This window comes from Onychostoma macrolepis, chromosome 02 (assembly GCF_012432095.1).
Source record: "Onychostoma macrolepis isolate SWU-2019 chromosome 02, ASM1243209v1, whole genome shotgun sequence".
Taxonomy (NCBI): Eukaryota; Metazoa; Chordata; class Actinopteri; order Cypriniformes; family Cyprinidae; genus Onychostoma; species Onychostoma macrolepis.
Genome location: NC_081156.1, coordinates 35,946,777 through 35,960,533, shown reverse-complemented (window position 1 = coordinate 35,960,533; position 13,757 = coordinate 35,946,777). Strand labels below are relative to the sequence as shown.

The following is a 13,757-nucleotide window of genomic DNA, read 5'->3' as shown; positions in this document are numbered from 1 at the left end:
ATTTATTTAAATCATTGGGTTTTGTGCAAGTCATATTTTACTAACATTTATTTACTTATTTATTTATCAATTTGTCTTGGTAAAAAGAGCTTTCTGTGCAGATGTAGTGCAGATGTACACAGAAATAATACTGTGTATATTAAGAACATAATACTGTATATACATATATAATCCAAAGAATGTGTTCTATCTATCTATCTATCTATCTATATGTTTACATTTTCATTAGTCATTTAGCAGGCGCTTTTATCCAAAGCGACTTACAAATGATGTCAATAGAAGCAATCAAACCAACAAAAGAGCAATATATGTATAGTATGTATGTATATATGTGTGTATGTGTATATATATATACACACACACACACACAGGATTATGAATGGATTATGAAAGTAATGTATTTATTTATTTTGCATTTAATCTAAAAAAATATTTTTTAAAAGTTAAACGACTTTAATGATTTAAATGAAGGACAATATGTTTGATGTCTTTTGTCTTTGTTATTTATATTTGTGTTATCTGGATGATGGATGTAATGTGTGGGCTCAGCTCTGCGTGAAGGAGGGGATGTTCCTGATCCCGTGAATCATTCCTGATGGTCTGATCCGCAGAAATCTGTCTGTCAGCGAGGCTGTGATGAGTTTGAGTGTTTTCATCTCTGAGCAGTCAGCATGAGCTCTGATGAATCAGAACGGCCTGTTTACTGTAGTGTTCGTGTCCATCCTCATCCTCATCATCATCATCATCAGAGTGACTCAACGCATCGAACGCTCACTTCCTGCTTTTCCAAACGCTGCGGCGCTCAGGAATGTGTGATGGTTTGCTGAAGTTATTAATCACTTCATATCTGAGAGTGTGATGTTGTGGGAGGAGGGTTGTGCTCCGGAGGAATGTGGAGTGAAATTCCCAGCCCTGTTCCTGAGACAGAACATTCCGATACCATGATGCATGTTGTTTTATGATTGTTTTACAATATCCACACCGTATCTTATGTAAAGGTTACAGTAATACGAGTTACTCACGGGTTTGTCAGGATGTTTGTTAAACGCATTCGAGTAAAACACAATACGGATCACAGTTTGGGTCAAAATGAGCAGGAAACCCGTTTCACACTCATTACAGAGACCACAGTTTAGCAGAAATATATTGCTAAAATTGCCATTAGGTTATGAAAACATTCTTTGACATTGTTTGACATTCAACATGTTTTGTTGTTGAGGGAACATTCCATTTTAAATGTTCTAACATTATGGGAATGTTACATTTAAATGTTCAATGAACGTTCTAAAACAAGTAACATTTAAAAAACCGTTACACGAATGTCCAACTAAAACGTTTCAAAATTAAAATGTTCTGTCAACAATATATAAATAGCATATTGTGTGGAAGTTTTAAGAACAGTATTAAAGACAAATGAACATTCTGCTGTTCATAACGTTGAGAAAACCTTTCTAGAACATTCTGAGAACGTTCCCTGTTATCTGTGAAGGAGCAGTCACCATCACTTCATCTCAAACCTGTATGCTGTTTTCTGAGGAACACAAACAGACAATCTTTAGAGATTCTTCATGAAACTCGTTACAGTAAAACTACAGTTGATAGAGATCACGACTGACAAGCTGCAGAAGAATGAGTCAGTCACATAAACTGTAAAAACTGTGTTTTTTTAGATTATTGGATTATTAATTTCAGTCTTTCTATTTAAAAAACAAAACAAAAAAAAAACATTTATTTTAATGTTTTAATAAAACAATTGTGCTGCTGAATATTTTTGCGGAAACCGTGATACGTTTTATTTTTCAGGATTCACAGATGAATAGAAAATGCAAAAGAACAGCATTTATTTGAAACAGAAATCTTTTGTAACATTATACATGTCTTTACCGTCACTTTTGATCATTTTAATGCAATTTCAGTCTTTATACTTACATTTCACTTTATTTCAATAACTTGCCTTTTCTTTGTACTTATTTGTGAAATTTACTAGTGATGAGAAAATCTCATCTGTATCACGTGTATAAGTTGCTTTGGATAAAATCATCTGCTAAATAAATAAATGTGAATGTAATAAATGTAAATGTAAAACAGTTTTAAAACCATTTTTAGCTGCTGATAATACTAGTGTTGTAATCATTTTGGCCAGCGCTGTATGGATGTACAGTATTACTCTAAATATCTGACAGCATCAGATGCGTGTGTGTTAATTTATGTCTGAAGATGAGATGAGTGTGTTCTCTCATGCATTGCTGTAATGCGACGACTGTGGAGGAGTGTGTGATCAGACCGGGATCCGTTCGGCAGAGACGCGTCACTGTATTCCCATCGCAGGACTGAAATAGATCACTGTATTCCAGCCCACATCCGCCTCTTCATCCTCATCCTCATCCTCATGTGCACTCACACACCGACTCTCAGCTCTGCTCGTGATCACCTCTCTGAAACACAAACACAGCTTGAGCTTTTATAATAGAAGCACGTTTAATCACACACTGCTATCAATGCATCTGTTGTGCATGTGTTCAGCTGATCACCGGACGTCCAGGAATCATCATCTGAAGTGAATCTTCTGACGTCAGAAATCATATCAAAATTCACACAAATCATCAGGATCCTCACTTATTTAACAGCATGTGCTTGTGGCGCCTGACGCATACACTCTTAAAAATAAAGGTGCTTCACGATGCCATAGAAGAACCTTTTTGTCTAAATGGCTCCATAAAGAACCTTGTTTCTGTTTCACAAAAGCTTCTTTGTGGCGAAAGAAGATTCTTCAGATTATAAAAAGGTAAGAAAGAGACGGTTCTTTGACTGAATGGTTCTGAGTGTATATGGAACATTATGCTTATGCTTAAAAACATTCTGGCCACAAATAATGTAGATCCTGTGACATGAACTCTGCAACAGATATACTATAAATATATATATATATATATATTGGAATATGTTTTACAAGAAAAAAACTGTTTCAGTTTTTCTACTTCAATGCATTACTTGTCATTTCTTTGTAATTATTTGAGGAACTTTCTTGTGATTTCTGAGTGAAAATTGTTTCTACACCCAATTTAAAAAAATAAATAAATAAATAAAATTGACAATTAAAAAATAAAGTAGATGAATTCCTGTGATTAATGTTTAATGATGTTTCTGAAAGAGTCTCTTCTGCTCACCAGAGCTGCATTTATTTGATCAAAACTACTGTAAAAACAGTGAAATATTATTACAGTTTAAAATGACTGTCTTCTATGTGAATATGTGTTAAACTGTAATTTATTTCTGTGATGCGCAGCTGTATTTTCTGCATCATTACTGCAGTCTTCAGTGTCACATGATCTTCAGAAATCATTTGCTGCTCCAGAAACATTTCTGATTATTATTAATGTTGGAAACAGTTGTGCTGCACAATATTTTTGTGGAAACTGTGATGTATTTTATTTTTCAGGATTCACAGATGAATAGAAAGTTCAAAAGAACAGCATTTATTTGAAATAGAAATCTTTTGTAACATTATAAACGTTGTCACTGTTACTTTTGATCAATCGAATGCATCCCTGATGAATAAAAGTATCGATGTGTTTACCTCTCCACCGTCAGAGGCCTGAGAACTTTCACTCTGTTAGTTCTGTGATTTCTGTGACACACGCCGCTGCAGACAGATGCTCTGAGAGCTGCTGCAGATGTTTAGCATCAGTGTGAAGGAGGCGATCTGCGCAGGAAGCCGCTGCGGCCCACGGTTATGAGTGCTTCCAGTAATCGGCGCGAGTCTGATCTGATAAAGTGCTCATAAAGCCACACGATTCACACATTCACTCAGACTCTTCTTAAAGATCTCCGTCTGCCGCTGACGCTCAGGACTGCTGATGAGAGTGAAGCTAAACTTCATCTGATGCTCTCGGGCCAGTTCTTCAACTCATCTGATCGGACTGAAAATGAGTTGTGCAAAAGAAAAGGATTCTGAATTCAGATTATAATCACAAAATCTAATCTTGGTCTTGATCTGGATTAAATCCTCAGTTTGTGCCGTTCAAAATGTTTCAGTAAGATTGGGATATTTTTGATCCAAAAATAAACCTGGATTATTCTGGTCCCAGAAGAAGAGTGGATTTCAGGAAGAAAAATACAACATTTGTAACATGTAACATATCCCCAAATAGCTGTCAATATCATACAAATATTATATTTCAAGTTTTTTTAAAATCACTGATTGTAAACTACATTGGCACAATCATCAGAGATGAAGCAGTCAGAAGTAGTTATTTGTATGAATGCAATGCAAAACTAGAATGCTAAACATTGGCATTTATTTAATTTTTTCGGCATCATCATGTCCCTTTAGGGGCTCCGTAGAGCACTAGTAATGCAGATTTGGAAATCTGAAAAAGTGTGTATCCAATCCAATTTTGCTTTAAAAATCCAGCACTAAAGTAAAATGGGTTACCTGATCCTGGATAGCAAAACATGGGATTTCCAAACCCAGATCATTCTGATCCAGATTAAACCTTTAGAAAAACTGGCCCATGATGCTCTCAGATCAGCTGTTCAAAAGCAATCTGATCGGATTGGATCAAATCCTGAAAATGAGCTGTTCAAATGAAAAAGGATTCTGAAGATCACAAAATCCAGTCTTGGTTTTGGATCGAATCGTCAGTTTGTGTTGTTCTAAATGTTTTAGTAAGATTGGGATACCTTTGATCCAAAACACCAGGATTATACTGATCCCAGCAGCAGGGTGCATTTCAGGAACAAAAAGTGTTTTTTAAATCATTGTTTGTAAAGTAATGAAATGAAGGGAAACAGCGACACCGTGCGTTCATCACAGGAACTACAACACTACAGACCTTTCAAAAAAAAAAACCCTAAAAAATATTATTGCAGTACATATTTCAAGATTTGTTTTATTTATTTATTTATTTTTTTTAACTTAAAATCATTTACATTTATTTCAATGTGTTTCTTGCCATTCTTTTGTAATTATGACATTTTCAAGCAAGAGTGAAAATTGTTTCTAAACCTTTTTTTTTTTTCAGCTCATTTAGTGAATCAGTTCCGTAAAGTCTGACTCTGAACTGAACTAGAAATGCATGAACTGCTTTTAAAAATAAATAAATAAATAATGTACAAGTCCAGAATAAACTGAAGTGACTCTTTGCTGTCAGAGGAACAAACATCACATGATCTCATCAGAGAATCTGCAGCAGAAACACTGAATATATTCACAGAAAACAGCGCTTGAGTGCAGAGTTATTATATCACTAACCAAAAATGAAACTAAAACTATGCAATAAACATTATATTTATAAATTATTAAGCTAATTATAAATCTATCAGCAAATGTTTTTGTTAGCCAAACCCCTCTGAGCTATATTTGAAATATATTTTCTTCAGATGTTAAGTTAATATTTCACATATTCACTGATATTAGTCACTGTAGCCAAACAAATCAAATATTTATATTTTATTATATTTTAAAATAATTTATTTTAATTGAACATTTCTTTAATTTAATACATTTTTAGTAAGTGTTTTATTTTGACTGTTTTAGTTTTAAAAACATTTTAGTTTCATATTTTTATAATTTAATTTTGAGTAGTTTATTTTGATTGCTTTTTATTTTTCAAATGATTTATTTTATTACTTTTTAGTAAATATATATTTGGTTGTTTTATTTAAAAAATACTTTAAATTTACATTTGTATAATTTAATTTTAAGTGATTTATTCTGATTCCTTTTATTTTAAAATTAAAATTATTTTAATTTGACATTTTTATGACTTTCCATCGGCTCATCAAGCCCCGTTTGTGAAAGCTGGGCCTGCAGCTTCTTTTTAATGTGCAAGTTGCATATTCATTTGCGATATTTGTCATCTGCATAAATTTTGCCATATTTTCATAAATAAATGCATAATAAGAGCTTGTGATTTGTCAGATGTTGAATATAGATGAATCACTGTCAGTATGCATCACTGTGCTGATCTGAGTGACGCCGCCTCTTCTCCAGATCCGTCTTCCACAAACATGTCAGCAAACACACGGATCAATATTTTCATCCACAGCATCATAAGAATCGATCAGCACATGTGTGATTTTCACTGATGATCTGGAGATCTTTCACACCATTAACATAACCCTGTCTCTCTCTCTCTCTCTCTCTCTCTGTGTGTGTGAGTGAGTGAGTGTGTGTGTGTGTGTGTGTGTGTGTGTGTGTGAGTGAGTGAGTGAGTGAGTGAGTGTGTGTGTGTGTGTGTGTGTGTGTGTGTGTGTGTGAGTGAGTGAGTGAGTGAGTGAGTGTGTGTGTGTGTGTGTGTGTGTGTGTGAGTGAGTGAGTGAGTGTGTGTGTGTGTGTGTGTGTGTGTGTATCTTCATGCATCAATCCGTGACGTCACGCGGCAGTGCGGACCAGTCCAGACCCGGTTCAGGTTTTGCTCTGGTTTTGTGAATCAGTGGTTTCTGCAGTGAAGCACCTTCCTCCTCCTCCTCCTCCTCCTCTCTGACGCACATGAGGAGAATCCCAGCGCCCGCGTCATGCGCGCCAGTGGGCGTGGCGTCGCTCCTCTTCATTCATAAAGTCCGGCTGCCATTCGGATGAGATGTAACGCGCTGCTGGAGCGTCGTGCCATTGGCGAGCGCTTATAACGCGTCCCTCGGTCGGACAGCATGAATTACACATAGGTGAGTGTAATTTTGCGTTTTGTTGGAAATGCGGCGAGTGTGAAGCGCGGCGGCGCGTTCTGCATGCGTCTGGCGTTCATCAATACATAAACAAATAAACAAACAAACAAACAAACGCGTCTTTGGGTTGCGATGCAACGCGTCGCTAATGTATCTGTGTCTGAGATGATGGAAACCTGCGACTCGTGGTCGTCGCGTCGCGTCCGGACTGAGGTGGCGCGTCGCGTCGCGTCGCGTTATTATGTCAAGCCTCAGGTTCAAAACATGAATAATGACGTCAGTCAGCAGCAGCAGCAGCGCGGGATTAACTGTAAGCGCGCGTCGCGTCAACAAAAGGCTGTTGTATGAGTTTCATTCAGCATCACTGCATGATATGATTTATGTAACGCTCGACATGCATTCACATGTACAGATCTCCTGAATCAAGCTGACATCACCGAGTTACACAAGAAACTACAGCCTCATCACTGATCATTCACTCTCAAAAACTTCAGCCATTCTGATTAACTGGCTAGAGGCACATTCCGAGGTTCTAAAAGTGTACAAAAACTGATAAACACATAAAAACTAACAAGCTGATACAATATTGTGTGTGTGTGTGTGTGTGTGTGTATAGCCTTGTGATATAGACTTGTGACACTTATTGGCCAATATTTGCACATTTTGAGGTTATTAAAAATGTAAAACAAACAAATATATATATAAATGTAAAAATGTGCTCATAAAATATAAAATAGATAGAGCAGGTTTTCTGTTTTGTGAGTACTTAATGTGCAATATATATATATATATATATATATTCACACACACACATACTATTGATTGACTGGACAATGTTTGCATATTTTCAGATTATTATTATTATTATATTAAATATTAAACCCTCATTTTAATATATTGTATTATATATAATATATTGTATATATTGTTTAATGTTAAATACTGTGCATAATTAGTTCAGAATGCATACAGTCAAACCAAATATTATTCAGACACCAGATATAATTTTTGATATTTTTTTTTACGAGTGGGTGCAGGACACTATAGTTCATTTATGTAAGTGAGGATAGCAAAATACAGTAAACTGTGACATATTATACCCAAAGATTCTTCATACAGTGGACTTCCAGTAAAATTTGGGATTAAAAATGATTCAGACACTTTGAGCTGAGCATATCTTGCTTAAGTGTTTTTTCTTTAATTGCTAATGTGATCTTTTTACACACAGACTGAACAAAATGATGCATTGCTTGGTAATTAGTTGAGCTAAATTGGTTTTATCTAATTGTGTTCTTAAATTTAACAGCTGACAGCTATTCAACTGAATTCATTACATACCTTTCTATCAAAGTTATCTGACATCATCAAGATCAATGTGTTCTGACTCCGTTTAACTCTGAGTTCTTCTCATATTTTATTACCATTTTCTAAACTATAGTGAATAAACTGTGATGATGTGAGAAATGTTGGAGGTGTCTGAATAAACTTTGGTTTGAATGTATATATATATACAGTCATGGCCAAAAGTATCGGCACCCTTGGTAAATATGACCAAAGAAGGCTGTGAAAATTAATCTGCATTGTTAATCCTTTTGATCTTTTATTAAAAAAATTCACAAAAATCTAACCTTTCATTGGATAATAAGAATTTAAAATGGGGGGAAATATCATTATGAAATAAATGTTTTTCTCTAATCCACAATTAATGGCACCCTTTTATTCAATACTTTTTGAAATCTCCATTTGTCAGTTTAACAGCTCTAAATGTTCTCCTATAATGCCTGATGAGGTTAGAGACACCTGACAAGAGATCAGAGACCATTCCTTCATCCAGAATCACTCCAGACCCTTTAGATTCACAGCTTCTTCTCTTCAGGTCACTCATGTTCTACAGGGTTCAGGTCAGAGGACTGGAATGGCCAGCAGAAGCTTGGTTTTGTGCTCAGTGACCCATGTTTGTGTTGTTTTTGAGGTTTGTGTTTGGATTATTGTACGGTTGGAAGATCCAAACATGGCCCATTATAAGATTTCTAACAGAGTCAGTCACTTATTGATTTTTTATCTGTTGGTATTTGATAGAATCCATGATGCCATGCGTCTAAACAAGATGTCCAGGACCTCCAGCAGAAATATAGGCCACAACATCAAAAATACAGCAGTATATTTCATTGTACACATGGGGTACTTTTTAAACCCATCTTGAGTGTTTGCTGCTAAAAAGCTCATTTTTTAGTTTCATCTGATCATAGAAGCCAGTCCCATCTGAAGCTCCAGTCGTGTCTGATAACTGAATATGCTGGAGTTTGTTTTTGGATGAGCGAGGAGAATTGTTCTTGAAACCCTCCCAAACAACATGTGCTGATGTAGCTGCTGTTTGACCATTTTTTTTTAAGGTTTTCTGACCCCGAGACTCAACTATTTTCTGCATTTCTCCAGCTGTGGTCCTCGGAATTCTGGGAATTTTCACTGCTCAAGCTCTTTTCTTAAAGCCACTTCACTAATTTGTGAAGCTCAATTATCTTTTGCTGCACATCAGAAATATATTCTTTGGTTTTTCTCGTTGTGATGATGATTAAGGGAATTTGGGCTTTGTTTTCCCTCCTATTTATATTTCTGTGAAACAGGAAGCCATGGCTGGATAATTCCATGTTCATAATCATCCTGGAGTGCTCAAAATTGTGAATATGAATGGGAATATACTTCAGAGATATTTTACTCATAAGAATTTCTACTGGTGCCAATAATTGTGTCCAACATGTATTTGAGAAAAACATTTATTTCATAATGATATTTCCCCCCATTTTAAATTCTTATTATCCAATGAAAGGTTAGATTTTTGTGAATTTTTTAAATAAATGATCAAAAGCAGATTAATTTTCACAGGCTTCTTTGATCATATTTACCAAGGGTGCCGATATTTTTGGCCATGACTGTATATAAGTTGTAAATGTAAAAATGTAAGAATAGAGATTTTCTGTTGTGTTTGAAGGCATCCAGCTCTGATTTGCTGTATTCTGTGTGTAGCTGCAGCGCTTGTGTCCTACTTTCTGCAGTTATCAGCACCACAGCATCCTCCATCAATCCCATAATGCCCCAGATGACATCAGCGGGCATCTCTGGCTCTCCTGTGCTGTGTGTGTGTGTGTGTTTTCCTCATGAATACTCAGTGAGCCGCTCAGTTTCCCAGCATCACACATGCACAGGAAGCACAGAGTCGCTGGTTAATGGTCAGTGTGTGTGCGGTCAGAGACTTAAACAGCTGTAATGAATGCTGAGTCAAGCACAGCCCGACTGTTTATGGCTTCTAGTTCACTGGACGTGTGTGTGTGTGTGTGTGTGTGTGGCATCGGTCCTACTGGAGTGTGTCTCAGTCCAGTGCGTCTCGGCCCGTTTCGCTGCAGGACACGCGTCACATGACCACCTGTGTGTCATACAAGAGTAATCAAACATAACATTCATTAACATTTGCATGACCTGCATAAACTCAACAGTAACAGCAATAACATCTCATATAGACCGAAGGCTTGTGCATTATTTTACAGTCTGTGTACTTACCTAAGAAAGTCCTGGATTATATAAGGTAACTACGTGGTTAGGTTAGGTTCAGAGTTAGTACCTACTTATAACCCAGTTATTGTCATTACTGTAACAAGTACATATTCATGCACAACAGGACCGTAAAATAAAGTGCTACCGACTGAAGTGTAAAATGTGTAATTGTATAAATGCATAAACACACAGATCAAACACACAATTAGTACCATATGTACATCAGTTTGACATAGTCACCACTGATAAGCTATTACTAAATATATTGTAGAAACGTAATTTTCTGTAAAGCTGCTTTGCAACGATTTGCAACGAAAAGCGATATAAAAATAAACTTGAATTGATTTGAATTGAATTGAATTAGTAAAATGACCAAATATTATATGGTTGTATTTTACGATTTGCATTCAGATATTGATCTGTGCTGGAAACAGGGATATTATTAAATAAAACTCATAAAAAGTCATAAAATAATATTTTCATTACTTAAAATAAAATAAACATTAAGTGAAATAATTTTTTTTAAAATATTAAATGAAGTATATTTTATTTCAGCTAGTTGCAAAGGCAACATTTCTGATTTTCATTTTGTTGAAGTACTACAATAACTTAAACTGAATAAACTAAATCTAAAAACTTAATAGTAATGATACTAAAAATGATAGTAACACATAAAATTTAAGGAAACATAATAAAAAATAAAAATATTTTTAAAAAGAAAATACAAATAACTAAAATGAATAAATAATCAAAATATTAACAAAAACTAATAGGTCCCACTTTATATTAGGTGGCCTTAACTACTATGTACTTACATTTAAATTAATAATTTGTTAAAATGTACTTATTGTGTACATACATGTTTTTACATTGTACTTATATTGTCAATAATACCTTTATGTAATTACATCTGTAATTCATTTCTGTAATTACATTTATAATTACACTGTTGACCCATCCCTCACACCTTAACCCACCCTTAAACCGACCCATACCACCAAACCTGTCCCTAACCTCCCCGTATCCCCCCCAATAACAGCAGAAGTGTTTTGCAATACAATATGAACACAATAAGTACACTGTACTTATTTTTTGATGTAAGCACATAGTAGTTAAGGCCACCTAATATAAAGTGTGACTAACTAAAATAGCATATAGTTGCCTAGGCAGGATTTCTAATTTTGTAGTGTAAGCTGAAATACTAAAATTACTAAAATTAAATAAATTAAAACTAAAAATTAATAAAACGACAACAACAACAACAAAACCCCCTAAAAATTACAAAAACACAAAACTAGATCATTAAAACTAAAATTAAAAACAAAAACAAAAAATGTATTTAAAAAAAAATCTAAAAGTATTAAGAAAAACTATAATAGTATACAGTATCAATGGCACTAAAATGACACTGTCTGGAAGGACTAGTGTTCGTGTCATACAGTCAAATGAATTGCCTCATGTGAGTGTATGTGTGTGTGTGTGTGTGTGTGTGTGTGTGTGGAAGTGTGTGTGCATTTTTGTGACATATGAGGACACAAATTTGTATAATGACATGGGTATGACAGGTATTACAAGGAGAAGGTGATTTATGAGGACATTGTCCCCAAAAGGCTTATAAATCATACAGAATGAGTAAAAGTAAATATGCAGAAAGTTTCCTGTAAGGGGTAGGGTTAGGTGTAGAGCGACAGAAAATACGGTTTGTACAGTAAAAAAACCATTACGCCTATGGAGAGTCCCCATAAACCACAAATTTAAGTATGTGTGTGTGAGTTATGTGTGTGTGTGTGTGTGTGTTCTGATCCAGACGGACTGTCGTTCTGTAGTGAATCTGCTGATGTTGCTGAGTCAGCGCTCTGGGGTCCTGATGATGGACGAGCGTCTGTCCGTCTGACTGCCTGTCATTTTCTCTTGTGTTTCTCACAGGCGTCTCACACACGCTTTCAGACCATGAGTGATGAGTCTCCGTTACAGACGCGCCTCACCACTGTGAGTACAACACACACACACACACACACACACACACACACACACTCACACTCACTCACTCACTCACTCACTCACTCACTCACTCACACACACACACACACACACACACACACACACACACACACACACACACACACTCACTCACTCACTCACTCACTCACTCACTCACTCACACACACACACACACACACACACACACACACACACACACACACACACACACACTCACTCACTCACTCACTCACACACACACACACACACACACACACTCACACACAGACACACACACACACACACACACACACACACACACTCACTCACTCACTCACTCACTCACTCACTCACTCACACACACACACACACACACACACACACACACACACACACACACGTTTGTTTTGTGAAAAGTGGGGACTCTCCATAGGCGTAATGGTTTTATACTGTACTTACTGTATGTGCTATTGTCCTACACCAACCCTACACCTAAACCTACCCCTTTCAGGAGACTTTCTGCTATTTCAGATTTTCAATACACTCCATTCTGAGTGATTTATAAGTGTTTTGAAAAGTGGGGACATGGAGTAATGTCCTGAAAAGTCACCTTCTCCTTGTAATACCTGCCATACCCTCGTCATTATACACATCTATGTCCTGACTTTTCACAAAAACGCGCACACACACACATACACACACACACACACACACACGCAGACACTCACTCAATTCAATTTCAATTCAGTTAAATTCAATTAGCTTTACTGGCATGACAAAAATACATTGTTTATTGCCAAAGCATTAAGACAACAAAGAAAATGGTTTATAACATATGAACATTTACATTAGAACTTCTGAACATTTATTTATATATTATAACTAATATGTAATATATAACTAATATGGAAATGTAATTTACACACACAGATACGTGTAGGAAAAAAACAACAACAACAAAAAAACATTATAATACAGAAAGTAACTACTGGACTGAGAATTGGAGCATTATACACGTCTACTGGCTGTTTGTTTCTGGATTGTGTTTGTTCTTCAGGTGATGGCACGATGCTACACATTTTGCAGCAATAATTGCACATTTGTCTTTTTTGCCAAGAATGAAACAAAGTTTTTCGTTTGGGCTACAAATGTTAAATTGGAGAAATATATGATTAATTTTGGGGTAAAGGTGGTCTCTAAGGTCCTGGTATTTTGTGCACTCTGTGAGGAAGTGCAGCTCTGTTTGTATCTCTCCCAGACTGCAGTGGGAGCAGATTCTCTCCTCGCGGGAGAGCCATATCTGTCTGCGCCGGCCCGTCTCTACGGCCAGGCTGTGCTCGCTGAGTGTGTGTGTGTGTGTGTGTGCCGGCCCGTCTCTATGGCCAGGCTGTGCTCGCTGAGTGTGTGTGTGTGTGTGTGTGTGTGTGTGCCGGCCCGTCTCTACGGCCAGACTGTGCTCGCTGAGTGTGTGTGTGACATCAGTCACTGTGCTCAGGTAGCTTGCCATGGTGTACTCTCGATTTAGTGCCGAATAACATTCTAATTTGTGTTGGTTTTGATGG

The 13,757-nt window shown here is 36.3% G+C and overlaps 1 protein-coding gene across 1 annotated transcript in view; it reads left to right on the top strand.

The window, feature by feature from the left end:
• The first annotated feature begins 6,539 nt into the window (after positions 1 to 6,539).
• Positions 6,540 to 13,757, top strand: part of LOC131552638 (voltage-dependent calcium channel beta subunit-associated regulatory protein) — a 28,827-nt gene continuing 21,609 nt past the window's right edge. The window contains exons 1-2 of the mRNA XM_058796548.1: positions 6,540 to 6,666; positions 12,142 to 12,204. Coding sequence (XP_058652531.1) covers positions 12,166 to 12,204 — 39 coding nt within the window. The 5' untranslated portion in view covers positions 6,540 to 6,666; positions 12,142 to 12,165. The remainder of the gene's footprint in view (positions 6,667 to 12,141; positions 12,205 to 13,757) is intronic.